The sequence below is a fragment of the Cynocephalus volans genome, chromosome 10, assembly GCF_027409185.1.
Source record: "Cynocephalus volans isolate mCynVol1 chromosome 10, mCynVol1.pri, whole genome shotgun sequence".
NCBI classification, from domain to species: domain Eukaryota; kingdom Metazoa; phylum Chordata; class Mammalia; order Dermoptera; family Cynocephalidae; genus Cynocephalus; species Cynocephalus volans.
In genome coordinates this window covers 18,604,659-18,622,591 of record NC_084469.1, presented here as the reverse complement: position 1 = coordinate 18,622,591, position 17,933 = coordinate 18,604,659, and the positions used below count along the sequence as shown (strand labels likewise).

At 37.6% G+C, this 17,933-nt stretch overlaps 1 protein-coding gene across 8 annotated transcripts in view; it reads left to right on the top strand.

Moving 5' to 3' along the window:
* Nucleotides 1-17,933, top strand: part of BCAS3 (BCAS3 microtubule associated cell migration factor) — a 601,295-nt gene that overhangs the window by 56 nt on the left and 583,306 nt on the right. For all 8 annotated transcript variants that reach the window (XM_063109232.1, XM_063109228.1, XM_063109233.1 and 5 more), the window contains exons 2-4: nt 1,472-1,559; nt 5,246-5,300; nt 13,394-13,469. In XM_063109232.1, the coding sequence (XP_062965302.1) occupies nt 1,477-1,559; nt 5,246-5,300; nt 13,394-13,469 (214 nt within the window). In that variant the 5' untranslated portion in view covers nt 1,472-1,476. The remainder of the gene's footprint in view (nt 1-1,471; nt 1,560-5,245; nt 5,301-13,393; nt 13,470-17,933) is intronic.

Sequence of the window (17,933 nt, the reverse complement as noted above, 5' to 3'; positions counted from 1 at the left end):
GTGAGAGGGCTGGCGGGGCTGTGGCTTTGGGGAGGCTTGGGGACGATGAGGGTCAGGCAGCATGAGGGGCCTGGGTTTGGCTGGCAGGAGTTCGACGGGGGAGGGTTGTCGAGACTGGAGGAGGAGGGGGAAGGGCAAAGGGCCAGCGGGCGGCCGGGGGCAGCGGTGGCTTCGCGTTGGAGGTTAAGTGGGTAGCGCTGTGCGAGTGTCTTTCAGGAGAGTGGGGCCTGAGGGACTGGCGAGGGTCGCCTTCAGCAGGCAGGGCCCTTAAGGGACAGGGCTTGGGAGACTGGTTCGGGAAAGAGGGCGGAATAGAAATGAGAGGGCTGAAGGGCTGGAGGTAAAGGTACCCCCTGAGGAAGGGGTAGCTGGGCTAGCTGGGGCAAAGGGTGTTATGGTTGTAGGACCTGGGGCTCATCAGTTCAGCAGTTTTCAAATAAGCTGATAAAATGCTCCCTACTTAGAAGTGATGGTTTTAGGTGCTTTCATGATTAGTTCTAGGTTGTGGGCTTTCCTGAGCCTTGTAGGAGATGTTTAATATTGTTGTCAGTCCTCTTTTAAACTTTTAAACCAAGTAGACTCCATGCTCTTAAAACCTCCTCAGTGATTCAGAGGCTCATTAAACATTCAAGGATCAGGAATTTAGTGATGTGATGGGAAAGGATAAGGGCTTTCTAACATCATGTAAGTTTATGTTACTTGTTTGTTTAGACTGGTGATTAGGTTACAGTAGCAGGGGGTTAGAAATATGATATATAAAGAGGTAGGATGTAACAAAAATATATTATTTAAATTGTTGCCATGTAGTCTTACTGGTAGATTCTGACAGGTTTGGTTGGAAGATAGAATGGTGTCGTGTCACAGTTCTATTTGATCTTGAAATATTGTACCGTGTGTATTTCCACTATCTCCACATAAAATTTCAGTAAATTCGTTCATTTGTCTCATAGAGGTAGTGCATTTGACTTTTTTTTTTTTTTTTTTTTTTTGTCTTTTTTGTGACCGGCCGCACCGCGCTCAGCCAGTGAGCACACCGGCCGTCCTTATATAGGATCCGAACCCGGGGCAGGAGCACTGCTGCGCTCCCAGCGCCGCACTCTCCCGAGTGCGCCACGGGGTCGGCCCGCATTTGACTTTCTAAGTGACCCTTTGCTGTATGTCCCATCCGATGATCTGGTTCTCTTACCTTTCTAATTTAACAGCAAACGAAACGGTCCAGCAAGAGTCTTAACTGGTTTGTGGTTCTGAGGCCTGGTTCTATATAAAAAAAAAACCTCGTGATAATATGAAAAATTTAAAAATATACTTCTTTCTCTTTTCCCTTTCCGATAACACAGGTATTGCTGGGAAACTTTCTTACGTTTTAGGCATTTTTGTCAAGGGATCTATAGTGAGTAACCATAAGCCTTCCTCCCTACCTGCAACAATAATGATGCATTTTTTTTTCTGTATGTTTTTGTTCTGGAAACAGGTTTTATGCATGAAGCTATGGCTACAGATTCCCCTAGAAGACCCAGTCGTTGTACTGGTGGAGTTGTGGTTCGCCCTCAGGCTGTCACGTAAGCACATTTCAGATAAGCCCAATAGCTGAAGAAAAGATTACTCAGAATGATAATATTCAGGTTTTCTTTTTGAACAGTGTTTACTTTTGTAAAAATCTTTTTAATTTTGGCTTTACAAGATGAGTAAATCTCATTGCCAAGGCCAAATAAAAGGAATAATTGGAGGCTTAAGTTGATGTATTCAGCACATTTATGAGTACATGAAGAGCACTGTGCCAAATCTTGAAGAGCGGTGTTTTTCAAGCTCCAGGTTTAACACATTAGTGGGTCATTAAATCTATTTAGTGAGTCAGGACCAGTATTTTAAAAAGTGGAATAGAATATAATAGAAAATATAGTTAGGAATTAGTCTTGTTTTATGACATGCACGCAGATATATTCATATGTATGTCTGTGTTTACTAGATTGTGATGTAAAATGTGTTTCTTATTTTAGGTCTCAGAAAGTTTCAAAGTAAGTGTCATAGAGAGTACATTTTTAAATTTTAGGTGTTCTTTGACAAAGGATGTCTATACTTTCTAGGAGCTTTATTTATAATCCAATGTAGTTGAAAGATATGTATACTTAAAATCAGTATAATCAGTAAAAAAGAAAAGGTGCCAGCAAAACAGTATGAGAATTTAGAGGGAGTATTTCAGTGGGGTGAACGGAAGTTTTTGTTAAGAAGGTAACATAGTATATCTTTAAAGGCTGAATAGAATATAGACATTAGAATCAAAGGTACATTTTAGGCAAAGTGAATGAAATGAGCAGATGTGGGAAAGGCAAGCTATTTTTATATATGAAATGTAATCTTGATATAGGGAAGTTGGCCTATTTAAAGTGGGTTGGGGTGGGCCGGCCCGTGGCTCACTCGGGAGATTACGGTGCTGATAACACCAAGGCCCCGGGTTCGGATCCCATATACAGATGGCCGGTTCGCTCACTGGCTGAGCGTGGTGCTCATAACACCAAGTCAAGGGTTAAGATCCCCTTACCGGTCATCTTAAAAAAAATAAATAAATAAAATAAAGTGGGTTGGGGTAGATAATTACTACCCTTCAGTACCTGGCTACAGAGGCAAAACTTGTTTTCTGCCTTTTAAAATGCTGTTAGAGAGAATTGTAGAATTTTGGATTATTTCCATTGGGTGATTTAGCATGTAACAAAAGATTGCATTCTTAGACTAAGAAAAGTATATGCATAATAGGATATATATATATATATTTTTTTTTTTGGTGACTGGCTAGTTTGGGGATCTGAACCCTTGACCTTAGTGTTATGACACCACACTCTAACCATAAAGACTTTTTTTTTTTTTATTTTTTAGCGGGCTGGTAACAGGGATTGATCCCTGGACCTTGGTGATATCAGCACCACGCTCTAACCAACAGAGCTAACCAGCCAGGCTGTAATATGATATTTTGCCATAATACTTCATTTTTTTCCTGCTACATTTCCCAGAAGTATATTTCTCTGCTCACCATGGACCGTGGCAACATGTTAAGCATATTATTAGCTATGCGTTAGGTACTATTTTAATTGTCATTTTACAGGTGAGAAAACCAAAGCAGAGAAAAATTAAGTTGTCCTTCTTAACAGCCAAGGGGGTAGTGAGGATCAAACCCTGAAGTTTGTCTCCAGAGTCTATATACTTACATGGTATTCTATGCTGCCTCACCATATGGCGTTCAAAATGTATAGCATTTTAGGGCCGGCCCATGGCTAACTCATAAAAGATGACTGGTAAGGGGATCTTACCCCTTGACTTGGTGTTGTCAGCACCATGCTCTCCCATGTGAGCTAACCAGCCATCCCTATATAGGGATCTGAACCCGTAGCCTTGGTGTTATCAGCACCACACTCTCCCAAGTGAGCCACGAGCTGGCCCTCCAGTCATCTTTTTAAAAAAAAAAAATATTGCATTTTGTTGCAGTATATAATTTTAGTGTTTTTTTTTTAATCATTCATTTAGTGTTCTTTTAACAAATAATGCTTGAGCATCTATTGCAGGCATAAGTACTAGCTTATAAATTCTGATGATAATAACATAAATAATGAGAGATAGATTTCTTCCTGTAAATAATAAATATGTAAACAAGTAAATAAATAAAATAATTACAGGCTGTGATCTGTGCACAGTGTGGTATGATAGTGAATGACAAGGGGTAGTATACATAATGCTGGCGGGGAAGGTCTCTCTGAGGAGGTGACATTTAAGCTGGAGATCTGAAAGGAAGGGAAGAGTATGGGAAGGAATCCAGTCAGAAAGAAAGATGGTGTGAATGTCTTGATTCAAGGAAGAGCCTGAGGGCTGGCTGGTTTGCTAAGTTGGTTAGAACATCACTTTGTGGGCCGGCCCGTGGCTCACTCGGTAGAGTGCGGTGCTGATAACACCAAGGCCACGGGTTCGGATCCTATATAGGGATGGCCGGTTTGCTCACTGGCTGAGCGTGGTGCTGACAACACCAAGCCAAGGGTTGAGATCCCCTTACCGGTCATCTTTAAAAAAAAAAAAAAAAAAAAAAGAACATCACTTTGTAACACTAAGGTTAAGGGTTTGGATCCCCATGCTGGCCAGCTGCCAAAGAAGAGATTGGTGTATTCTAGCAATTGAAGTTGCATATGGCAGAAGCAGAGTAAATTAGGAGAGTTGCAAAAAAATGAGGTTGGAGAGGTAAAAATCAGTGGTTTTTTTGAGGCCTAATCAATTTTTTTTTTTTTTTTTGGTAGTTGGCTGGTATGGGGATCCAAACCCTTGACCTTGGTGTTTATCAGTACCACTCCCTACTGAGTGAACTAATTGCCAAGCCCTGGACTAATCAATTTTTGTAGGTCTTTAAGGCATATTGCTTTTTTCTTTTTTTAAATGGGATTTAGGATAACTCATCTTATTTTGTCCTGAAACTAATTTGATTAAGTATTTTGAAGAAATTGTTTTTCTTCACTTGCTGTCATCCATATATTTTCCATTTAAAATATATTAATTTTGGCTGGCCAGTGCCTCACTTGGGAGAGTGTGGTGCTGATAACACCAAGGTCAAGGATCAGGTCCCCATACTGGCAAGCCACCAGAAAAACAACAAAAAAACCCCCAAAATACATTAGTGTCCCTAATGTAATTTTTTCCCTTCTATGCATTTTAATATTTTCCTGTGCCTTGTCTATGCCAAAAGTTTCACGAGGATCATTTTCTTTTCAGTACTCCATTTATAGCACATTGTGAGGACTTTTTAATAACTTGTTCTAATGCCTGCACCTGCAGCAAAATGCAGACTCATTTTGTTACATATAGGTAAGGGAGAAGGTTCATAACCAATTTAAAGAGGACACTAAATATTGAGTCATCAGCAACTGTTTTTCCTGCTCTAACTAGGGCATTGTTCTCTGACTCAAGAGGATGGTCCTGGCTTAGTCAGGTCTTCTGTCATCAGTTCATCAAATAGGAGTTAGAAGTTATCTCTATGAAATTAGGAGAGCATGACTTTTAAAAAGAGATAATATTTAAGTATATTAAAAGCTCATCTATATTTATAACATATCCAAAGACTCATGAAACCAAAAACGAGTTAGCAGAATTATCAGGTGATAGGAGTCTTTCTTGTTTTAATGTAGTGAGTGACTTTATTAGGGTTGTAATAGAGCTTTTCCATGGTTGGTCGTAAGCCATCATGATAAATTTTATCCATTTCACCCTTTTCCAGAGAGCAGTCCTACATGGAAAGTGTTGTGACTTTTCTACAGGATGTTGTGCCACAGGTAAGCATCTCTTTGTGATTTCAGAAATAGTAGGTTTTACTTGTGACCAGCAAGCTCTGAAATGTTTTGTTTTCTAAACTTGACAATTGTGCCCGCAACTTCAGAAAGACTTGATGTTTCAGCATCCTGAGCATTGGTAGGGTAGAACTACACCTGTTATTGTGTAGATGTGCCTCAGTTTTGTCATGACAGTGACATAACTATTATTCATTAGGACTTGCTCTCTTAAGAGGAATCAAGGTGAGTTAAAACTTGAGACTCTCTAGTTGGGTTCTATTTCCAAAATATTTCTTTTGTTCTAGTTGTGTTGCTTGTGTGAAGTAAGAAAAACAATATACGAGGTTGCTTCAATAAGTTCATGGAAAAATTTGTATTATCTCTTAATTCTATTCTTCCATGAACCTTTTGAAGTTCTGTTGTATATTCTGCACTTCATTAACTAGTTATTAACTAAATATTATGCCTGAGCATAAATCTGCATCTCTTTCACGTTGAGTAGTATTTTTTTTTTTTTTTAAATTTTTCTTAAAAGATGACCAGTAAGGGGATCCTAACCCTTGACTTGGTGTTGTCAGCACCACGCTCACCCAGTGAACTAACTGGCCATCACTATATAAGGTCGCGAACCCATGGCCTTGGTGTTATCAGCACCGCACTCTCCCAAGTGAGCCATGGGCCGGCCCCTTGAGTAGTATTTTTATGCCAAGTAGGGTATGCCTGGTTACTCTAACTTATATGAGATTAAGCCCTTTACTGTTCCCTGTGTATATATGTGAGAATAAAGAATGAGAACAGCAAACTTAACATAAGTATCACTTGGTACACTTGTTAAAAATAATAACAGTTTTGGGGCCAGCCCATGGCTCACTTGGGAGAGTGTGGTGCTGATAATACCAAGGCCATGGGTTCAGATCCCATATAGGGATGGCCGGTTGGCTCACTTGATTGAGTGTGGTGCTGACAACACCAAGTCAAGGGTTGAGATCCCCTTACCAGTCATCTTTAAAAAAAAAATTTTTTTTCGGGCTTCTTTCCCAGAAAGCCTGAATTTTCACACTTCTTTCCCAGAGAGTCTGATATAGTGAATTTGAGGTGGTATCCAGAAACTTGCGTTTGTAGGAAGAATCTCAGGTGATTCTTATGAAATGATAGCTTTGCGAAGCTGTGTTGTAGTGGAACTACAGAAAGGAAAGGTTTTTTGTGTTTTCTCCTTATGGGTTGTCAGTCTTCCCTGACTGCCTTAGTATTTTACTTCAGTGTTCAAAAAGGAAATTCGTATCTTGTAGTGGACAGCTACTACTAAGCAAAAAAAAAAAAAAAAAAAAAGACATTCATAGATCCAGTGTCCCAGCTTTTTTTAGTTTTTAGGGGGCAGCTGGCAAGTACAGGGATCTGAACCCATGACCTTGGTGTTATAAGGCTGAGCTCTAACCAACTGAGTGAATCAGCCATCCAAGTTACCTAGCTTTATGAGCGTGTCCTAGAAAAGTCTAAAATCCAGATTTTAGTTGAAATTAAAGAAAATGTATTAATGAAATAAGGGAAAGTACAAGGAATGTTGGTATTGCTTTATTATGTTCAGACATTTTAATTTTTATTTTATTTTATTTTTGGCAGCTGGCTGGTACAGGGATCGAACCCTGGACTGTAGTGTTATGCCCTAACCAACTGAGTTAACCTGCCAGCCCTGTTCAGTCATTTATAATGAAAATAGACCACAATAACAAGTTCTGTGGCACAAGTAAGGAAAAATAAATACTTTCCTTTCTAGAGACACTTGGTTAATATGGGGAGTCAAATTGCTTGAAACAACCAGAGATTGTTAATAGCAACATATCAGTAAATGTTACACATATGTGCAAACTGAACATTTAATTGCTAAGGGGATGCAGAGCAAAGAAAGAGTGAAAGAGTCAGGTTCCAAAGGACATTAGAAGTAGCATTAGTTGAAATGAATGGAAAGTTTGCGTATTTGATGTAGAAGGACACTTGCTAGCTGGATGTGGTAGGCAAGAGGACTGCTGTGACAGTAGAGCATCTTGTACTCTACACAGAGTGTCAGGCTGATAGAGCAATTGGGGGCTGAAATCCAGTTTGTTCCTCTCTTAGGTCCTGAGCCCTGGTTTGATGCCACAGTTCCATGGAAGAGTCATTTAAAAATTTTTGTTCTTTTTCTGCTCCTAAAGGCCCTCTTTATCAAATTTTTACAAAGATGTGTTTTTTTTGTTGTTTGTTCTGTTTTGTTTTTGGCTGCTGGCCAGTACAGGATTTTTTTGTTTTTTTGTTTTTTGGGCAGCTGACCAGTACAGAGATTGAACCCTGGACCTTGGTGTTATCAGTACCATGTTCTAATCAACTGAACTAACTGGCCAGCCCCAAAGGCACCTTTTGTGCTACTATGAAACCTACATAGCAAGTGGTTTTTGTTAGCTGGAGGAGAGAGACTGGGGTCAGAATCTTTGAGAGAATAGTTGGAGAGTTTGTTAGAGGAACAAGAACACTAGATTGAGTAATTTCTAGTAGGTGGAAAATAGGAGTTTGCTAAAACTGATAGGATAAAAATAATGGAAATTTATTTTATTTTTTTTAAAGATGACTGGTAAGGGGATATTAACCCTTGACTTGGTGGTGTCAGCACCATGCTGTCCCAAGTGAGCTAACCGGCCATCCCAATATAGGGATCCGAACCCGTGGCCTTGGTGTTGCAGCACCACACTCCCGAGTGAAGCACGGGCTGGCCCTAAAATAATGGAAATTTAGAAGCTTAATTTAGTTTTTATGAATGTAGGTTAGACAGGAAATTAACAGGCTATTAATCTGTGCAAATGGCTGTGAAGATTTGGATCAGCATAGGAACTATGAAAGTAAATGTTGCAGGCATGGTTCTAAGAAGAATATTTATTCAATAAGTTTATATTGTTTGTCCCCTGTATGAAAGTCATTATTCTAGTTACTGTGGGAAGAAAGCAGAAATTCCAGCAGCAAGCATTTACTTGAGCTCCCACTGTGGATCAGGCACAACCTGAGCTAAGTTGGGGGGATGCTTGATGTCAGTCTGTAGGCTTCATGGTTTAGTGCAGGGGACTGCAAACTTTTTCTGTAAATGGCTAGATACTTTATACAATCTCTGTTTCGACTACTCAGTACTACTGTTTATGGAAAGGAATGGAGGTGGCTATATTCCAATAAAACTTTATTTATGAATATAGATGATGGGCGAGATTTGGTAACCCATGGTCTATAGTAAAATTAATATACAGCTGAAATACATGGCTAAATGGAAGTACCATAATAAAGGTAAAACAGTGCTGTGATAACAATAGTGGAAGGAAAATTAAGTTCAGTTGGGGGACATCAAAGAAGGCTTAGTGAATGAAATGCCATTTGAATTGAGGTTTAGGGCAGAATAAAATCTAACATTGATAAATTGAGTGGGATTGTGATGGGATCATAGTAGGCATTTACTGGGCGGGCCCATGGCTCACTCGGGAGAGTGCGGTGCTGATAATACCAAGGCCCTGGGTTCGGATCCCATATACGGATGGCCGGTTCACTCACTGGCTGAGCGTGGTGCTGCCAACACCAAGTCAAGGGTTAAGATCCCCTTACCGGTCATCTTTAAAAAAAAAAAAAAAAAAAAAAAAATGGTAGGCATTTACTTTATTTGGCAGAGAAATTTTAACAACATTTTGCACATTGGACTTAGGGTAGCTTAGTGATTAAGAGCACAGACTTTGATATGAGATCTGGGTTTATATTTGTGCTCTATGTCTTACTAGCTCTGTACAAGTTACTGGACCCTTCTAAACATTAGTGCCCTTAGGTGTTAAATGTGCTTAATCATCATATTTGTTATAGTTTTTTTGTTTGGTTTTTTTTTTTGTTTGTTTTTAGGTGGCTCGCCGGTATAGGGATCGAACCCTGGACCTTGGTGTTATCAGCACCATGCTCTAACCAACTGAGCTAACTGGCCAGCCTATGAGTTTGTTTTGAGGCATAAAGGATGTCATGTATATGAAGCATAAAATAAAGTAAAGCAAATATTAAGTAGTCTCACAGAGAGACTGAGGAGACTAGAGATCCAGAGCCAGAGATGTATATTTATGGTTTACAATCAGTAGTCAGAATAATTAGATGAGCTGAAGACATTATAATTTCTAATTGTAATAGTGGGACATAGTTACTTTAGGAGCTACTGAACATATTTTGCTTAGGAAAGCAATAATGGGAGTAACTTTTTGTTACATTACACATTTTCTTTCCTGTTTGGTTGACATGAGAACAATGCTTTCTAACATTTTTTCCACATGTTATTCAGAATCCCACATTGGTACTTTGCAGTTATATATTGGGAAATGATATTTTCTTTAAAAAAATTTTTTTAAAGATGACTGGTAAGGGGATCTCTACCCTTGGCTTGGTGTTGTCAGCACCACACTCAGCCGGTGAGCGAACCGGCCATCCCTATATAGGATCCGAACCCGTGGCCTTGGTGTTATCAGCACCGCACTTTCCCGAGTGAGCCACAGGCCGGCCCTGGAAATGATATTTTCTGCTGATGTTTTGTTCCAACTCCTCTATTTTGGGAATCATCAAATTCATGGAGCCTAGAAATTATTCTGTGGGTCTGCGAATACCCCCCAAAGAGAAAATGTGTTGTTGGACTGGATAGCAGCTTCTTTAGTTATCGCCCATTGAGTTAATTATAGTTGTGTTCCACTTATAGCATTGATGGCTGGAAGGAGCCCTTAGCTGTGCTCTTTGATCTAATAATTCCACTCATGAAAATTTATTTTTAAAAAATAATTTCTTTTTTTTTTTTTTGGTGGTTGACTGTCATAGAGATCTGAACCCTTAATCTTGGTGTTACAAGGCGGTGGTCTAACCAACTGAGCTAACTGGCCAGACCCCAAAAACTAATTCAACAAAGAAAAAATTAAAGCTCAAAACTTTTCTCTTCAGTGTGTGAAATTTTCACATTTTCAATGTAAAAAATTTTAGCCAGCCTAAATATCAGTAACAGTCAAGCAAATGATGATACATCATGGTCCATATAAAATAATTTTCTGTAATTAAAAATTATACTTTTGACAATAGCACACTATGGAAGTTATTTTCTGTACAGTTGAAAAATAAGACAGCATACAGAATGATAGCTAGAGTGATTATAGTTGTGTTTTATAAAAGCCCAAAATAACCTTGTGCTTATGAGTGTGTGTATGTGTGTTAGAAAACAGATAAGGTATAAAAGAAGTAAATCTTGTCAGTAATGGGATGAAAGTTTTGACTCTAAATAAGAGGGCTAGAGGAGTTGCATCTTGCTTGAAGAGGAAGGGCTTGTAATCAGTGCTAGGGAAATTAAAAAATTTCTGTGGCAGTACACTTACCTCCATAAAGACAGCAAGTGAATATTGGATGGGTACTGGGTGAGTCTGTGTCGCACTGAGAATAAAACATCTAAACATGTGCAAAGGAGATCATAAGAAGTTGAGAGTCAGAATGACTTCACATGCCTTCTTTGTGCAAACCTACAGGAAGGCACACAAGAAGTAGCATTCGGGTCAACTTCACAGAATTTTCTCTCAAAAATGCTTAATAAAAAAGAATAACATGTCTGCTATGGAGAAAGGAAAACTTGAAGACATAGTAAAAGCATATAAGCCTCATTATGAAAGCCTTATTTCCTCAGAGGGAAAGCAAAAAGAGGTTCAAGAATCCCAATACATTGAAAGGCCTCCTTTGGCTTTGTTTTGTTCTGCATATCACCCAGAGGAGTCTAAGCAGACCATCATGAAGATGTTGGAACTGAGAGAATGTTGAATAATGCTGCAGATGATAAGCATTCTTTGAAAGAAAGTGAGCTGAGATGCAGGGTACCGTTCAAGCTTTATTAAAGAAAGAAATCTGCTGAGCTGTGCTTAGAGTGGCACAGGCCCCAGGGCTGCCCTGAAAATGGTGTACAGCACCAGGTGTGGGGGTGGTAGAGCTTATATAGTGCTCCAAGGGCTGGCTGATACCATCAAGGAGGGTCATTATGCTAATGTGGATCGGGGTGGAGAATTGCGTCCTTGCGGAAGCAAAAGGGGTTTCTGTTTAAGTCAGGAGGCTTCTAAAGGGAAGGGGGGAGTGGAAGGGAGGAGGTGGGTGGCACCATTTTGTGGGATTTTTTTTTTTTTTTTTTTTTTTTTTAAATTTTATTTTGTCGATATACATTGTGGCTGATTATTGCTCCCCATCACCAAAACCTCCCTCCCTTCTCCCTCCCCCCTCCCCCCCGGTGGCACCATTTTGTACTTGGGCTTGTCTAAAGTGGCGCTGGTTATGTTGCAGATCTATTAGTCTTATAAAATGTTTTTTAATCTGAAGAAAATTTTGAAAAGGTTACTGCTATACCAGGTTAAAGGAAATTCTGACATAGGAAAAAAAGTTCTGCTAAATGCAAGGTGGTATCCTGGATTGGATTCTGGAGCAGAGAAAGGACATTAGCAGAAAAAACTGTGAAATCCAAATAAAGTCTGGGATTTAGTTAATAGTAACACACCGATATTAGTTTTGCAGTTTGGACAAATGCACCATAATGTAAGAATTGCTTAGATTAGATGATTAACATTAGGGGAAACTGGGTGAGTAGAATGACAACTCTCTGTATATTTAATACATAATATTAATATTATTAACATTAATAATAATATTAATGTTACTTAATAATCTAAAATTATTCCAAAATAAGAATGTTTATTTTTAAAAAAGAGTTTTCAAGGATGAAAAGAACAAGATAGACTTAGGAAGAAGATAAGAATGAGGTGGTTGAAGATAAAGTTGATGAATTAGTTGGTTCCAGTGCAGAGTTTTTCTTTTCCAAGGCAGTTAACCGCCCCTGTACACCTCTCATTGTATTTTAGGTTTCTGTCAGCTGGCCATTATGGGGATCCAATTCTGTGACCTCGGTGTTACCAGCACCACACTCTTCCACGTGAGCTAACCAGCCATCCTGTATTCTACAAATTGTTTTTAAAAAAAGACGATTGACGATCTGGCTGTTTAGCTCAATTGAGACAGCCTGGTGCTGATAACACAAACAAACAAAACAAAACAGAAAAAAGGCAATTGAAATTGTATGGATGTGTAAGGTAATTTTTTTATATAGTATGCCTAGTAGTAAAGTAAACCTGGCTTTTTATGGTTATTTTCAATAGCCATTAACCTTGCATAGTATGGGTGCTGTAAAGTGGCATGGAAATTTATAGCAGGTCCTATGTAACAAATTACATGTGGGATGATAGTTTTTGTATGCTTTTGATACAGCTTATATTAAATAATTGTTCTTCAAATTGATTATCACTTTATAATTGCAAAAAAAGAGGTGTAGCTGTTTTGTTGATATTCTGAATGCTCCTAAGTATATATTATCTTTAAAAATTTTAAAATAAAAGCATGTGTTTTTATGGAGAGGTGACATCTGAGTACTAAGGGATATTGTTGACACTTCATGGCTGTTAATGCTTATCTTTGTGACCCTTCCAGGCTTCTAGGAATTAGCTGATAAGTTGGTTCTGGAAGCCAGATAAGGGACTGAAAAACTAATACTCTTGAAAAGTGTAGGTGGAGTGTATTTGCCTGATCACTAGCACCTAGAAACAAACAGATAAGTTTTATTTATTTCCTAAGCCTTCTTATTTGTTGACAGTATAGGGGGTGATTTAGTTTTTTGTGTGCCTTCCAATTATAGTGATGCTTGATCATTGTACTTTAGGTTTCCATGAGTTTTTTTTTTTTTTTTGAGGCTGGCCATTATGGGGATCTAAACCTATAACCTTGGTGTTACCAGCACTACACTCTCCCAAGTGAGATAACTGACCACCCCGGTTTCTACAAGTCTTTAATAGGTTAAAAATGTCTTTGACCAAGGTTATCAGACCCCTGGATAACATTCTTTGGGAGTAATGATGTTTCAAAATGTGCTAGTTACCAAGATTTAGGGTTGGTGAAGTAGGAGAGGATTAGGGTTGGCTTTATTTAAGTCACTTTTTTGAACATCAGTAATATTAGAGCTGTAAAATATTTTTATTCAAATGTTTCTGTTTACTATGCAGGCTTACAGTGGAACACCTCCAACAGAAGAAAAGGAGAAAATAGTCTGGGTCAGATTTGAAAATGCAGATTTAAATGGTATGGTTTTAACTTTTTTTGGACACATGAATTAAATGTTTGGGGTGGATCTGATTCCAAAAAGAGAACTTTAGTCAGATTCCTTTTTCTTATAGTAACTTTTTAGTTTTCAAAATAAATTCATTTTTAATTAAAAAGGCAACAGAACCATACTACAGAAACTTTTTCAGAACTAGTATATTGTACAGCTTCTTAAAATAACTGTAACAGTGTGTAGCCTTAAACTTTAAGTACATTAACCTTTTTTTAGAAAAGAAGTTATTAATTCAAGTTTGGTCAGTTGTATAGGATTTATAATTGCAAAGTAATCATTAGTTTTGAACTTTCTAGACTTTAAAATTATTTCTTTCTGAACAGAATTCATGCTAGCTCAAGGCCTGTTTGTTCTCAGATATTTCCCACTGCTCTTTTTCACCCTCTCTTGCAAGGGGGCTACTTGTCTCTTGTCTTCTTGCTGAGTTTGGGAGGCACTGATGAGAAATTGAACTGGAGAGTGGGACAAAGGGAAGAATGTTATTTCCTCTCCCTCCTTCTGTCAGCAGCTGCATTTCCTCCATGGTTCTAGTTTCACCTGGACAATCCAAATGGCATTCCACTTTCTGCCAGGTGACCCGCCACCCTGCACTCCTCTCTTTGTTTCCCTAGCCTAAGGGTAGCAATGCCTTCCTGCTGTTTGCTAATCGAAAACAGTTCCTTGTTTGGCATCTCAGCTGTTCCATAACCTGTGTAACTAGTTGTCTGCTTTAAATTCCCTACTCTAAATACACTGAGTTGTTTTCATTTTCTAGTTGGACATTGAATGATATCATACTCTTGAGTCTTTATCTCTTCTATGATCTTTTGTTTGTTTCTCATTTTTTTATTATGGTAAAATAGACATAACATAAAATTTACCATCATAACCATTTTAATTAATTAGTTAATTTTTTTCAATGAATAGATGAATTTTTAATTTACTAACCACAATTTCCCCCAAAATTGATTTTTGTAAATTATTGCAGCTACTTATTTCTCTTAGAATTTTGTGTTTCTCCCTGTTAGATTCTCTAACATAAGACTATTGTTTATCAAGAAATGTTGGGTTATTGACAAACTGAGTGATTATTATGTATTTATTTATTTTTTTAATGAAAAATAATTGATTAAATGTTTATGGGGTACAGAGTCAAATATCAATACCTGTGTACAGTGTGTGATGATCAAACCAGGATAATTAGCATGTTCATCACTACAAAAGGTAATCATTTCTTTTGTCCATTAACCAGTTTCCCACTGTCTCCCCTCACTCCTCTCACCTCTAATAACCTCAGCTCTGTTCTCCTGAAATATTGTGATTCTTGTTCTTTCCTTTCTACCACCTTCTCTCCTTCCCTTCTTTCCCTTACCTCCTGTCCCTCCCCTCCCTTTCCTTCCTTTCTTTTGCTGCCACTTATGAGTGAGGACATGTGGTATTTCTCTTTCTGTGCCTGGCTTGTTTTACTTAACATAATTTTCTCCAGGTTCATCCATGTTGGTGCAAGAGGCAGAATTTCATTCTTTTTTTTATGACTGAGTAGTATTCCATTGTGTTTATATACCACATTTTCCTTATCCAGTTTTCTGTTGGTGGACATTTAGGTTGGTTCTGTAGCTGGCTATTGTAAATAGAGCTGGGATAAACATGGGAGTGCAGGGGTCCCTTTGACATGATGATTTCTATTCCTTTGGGTATATACCCAGTAGTGGGATTGCTGGATCATATGATAGTTCTATTTGTAGTTATTTGAGAAAACTTCATACTGTTTTCCATAAAGGCTGTACTAATTTACAGTCCCACCAATAGTGTAGGAGGGTTTCTCTTTCTCCACATCTTGCCGGCCTTTGTTATTCTCTTTTTGGTAATAGCCAGTCTAATTGGGGTGAAATGATATCTCAGTGTGGTTTTGATTTGCATTTCCCTAATGATTAGTGATGCTGAGCATTTTTTTCATGTACCTGTTGGCCATTTGCATATCTTCCTTTGAAAAATGCCTATTCAGCTTCATTTCCCATTTTTTAAATTGGATTATTATTATTTTTTTTACTGTTGTTTGATTTCCTTGTATATTCTGGATATTAATCCCTTGTCAGATGTTTACTTTGCAAATATATAAATCATCTCCCATCTCTGTTGGTTGTTTCCTTTGCTGTGCAGAAACTTTATTTTGATATAACCCCATTTGTTTATTTTTCCTGTTCCTGCCTGTGCTTTTGAGATCTTATTCATGAAGTCTTTGCCCAGTCCTTCATCCTGAAATGTTTCCCCTTTGTATTCTTCTAGAAGTTTTATAGTTTCAGGTCTTACTTTAAGTCTTTAATACATTTTAGTGTATGGTGAGATGTATGGGGCTAGGTTCATACTTGTACACATGGATATCCTGTATTCCCAGCACCATTTGCTGAAGAGGCTGTCCTTTCCCAGTGTATGTTCTTGGTGCCTTTGTTGAAGATCAGTTGGCTATATATATGTGGGTTGATTTCTGGGGTCTCTGTTCTGTTCCATTGTCCCATGTGTCTGTTTTTATGCCAGTACAATGCAGTTTTGGTTACTATAGCTTTGTAATATACTTAGAAGTCAGGAAGTGTAATGGCTCTGGCTTTATTTTTTTTTTGCTCAGGATTGCTTTGGCTATTCAGGGTCTTTTGTTCCATATGAATGTTAGGATTGTGTTTTCTCTTTTTAAAAGTTTTTAAAAAAATTTTATTTATATATTTGTATAACAGGGATATGCACATTTATTTCTTCAAATAACAAATAAATAAACTGAATAACAGATGAAAAACAAAATACTCTGTAGAAAGTGGGGCTTCAAATTTTCACAAAAACCGGAGATGTAAAACATTAAGATTCACATATTTCATTTTATAATCTCTACAAATTATTCAAAATAGCTCTCTAAATTCTTCCCAAAGCATGCAAATATCAAATTAATTTCAACAGAGGAAGATGAATAAACTTTTCAGAGGCAAATTAATTTCTAAGCAAATCAACCAGTTCACTTAATAAAAAGAAAGAACAGAAAATAAATATCTAAGTTAAGCAACATAAATTGCATAAAAAATAAAAAAAAAAAATATAAGCACAAGGGCACTTCAAAAAGTTAGTGGAAAAATAGAATAGAAAGATAATGGAAAACTTTCCATAAACTTTCTTTTGTTGTTTATTATTTCAATTTCTTTCTTTTTTTTCTTAAAGAAAAGACCAAGATCATAGAAAACATGTTCTCTGACCACAGTGACAGAAGGAGATTTAGAAAACTCACAAATGTGTGGAAATTAAACAACACTCTCCTAAATAAACAATGGGTAAAAAGAAAAATCAAAGGGAACATAGAGAGTACTTCGAGATAAAGATCGAAGTGCAACATTTAAAAAATTTATAGATGCAGGGCTGATACAGTGTTTTGAGAAGAATTTATACTTGTAAACACCTGTATTTTTAAATAAGAAAAATTTCAAGTCAGTAATGTAAACTTCTATGTTAAGAAAATAGAAAAAGTAGAGCGAACTAAATTAAAAGCACATTTGAGTAGGAAATAAAGATTATGACAGAAATGTATGAAATAAGGAATTAAAAATGATAGGGAAAATCAACAAAACCAAAAGTTTACTCTTTAAAAAAATCAACAAAATTTGCAAACCTTTATCTAGACTGACCAGGAAAATAGAGAGAAGACTAAAATTACTAAAATCAGAAATAAAGTAGGGGCATTATTATGTTTTCACTATGGCTTTTTGTGGTGGTAGGATTTAGTTTCTTTCTCTTTCTTGTTTGCATTTTCGTTCTCCCAGTGGGTTTTGTTCTTTCTCGTGTATTCATGGTAGTGATTATCATTTTTTGGATTCCAGGTGCAGGACTTCCTTAAGGATGTTTGTAGGGCTGGTCACATGGTGGTGAACTCCCACAACTTTTCTGTGTCTGGAAAATACACAATTTTCCCCTCATTTCAAGGATAGCCTTGCTGGGTATAATATTCTTGGCTGGCAGTTTTTTTCTTTTAATATTAAATATATCATCCCATTTTCTTCTGGCCTGTAGAGTTTCTCTGTAGAAGTCTGCTGTTAGTCTGATAGGGGCTCCCTTACAGGTGACATGACACTTTTCTCTTGCTTCTTTTAAGATTCTCTCTTTGTTTTTGAGCTTTGCCAGTTTGCTTATAATGTGTCTTGGAGATGATCTTTTTGGGTTGAATCTGTTTGGGGATCTTTGAGCTTCCTGGGTCTGAAGGTCCATGTCTTTCCCTATACTTGGGAAGTATTCTGTTATTATTTCATTGAATAGGTTTTCCATGCCTTTTCCTTTCTCCTCCCCTTCTGGAACACCCATGATTTGAATGTTTGTGCACTTAAGGTTGTCTGCTATCTCTCTTAGATTTTCTTCATTTTTAAAAAATTACCTTTTCCTTTTTTTTGGCCTGCCTGTGTAGTGGATTGAATTATGTCCCC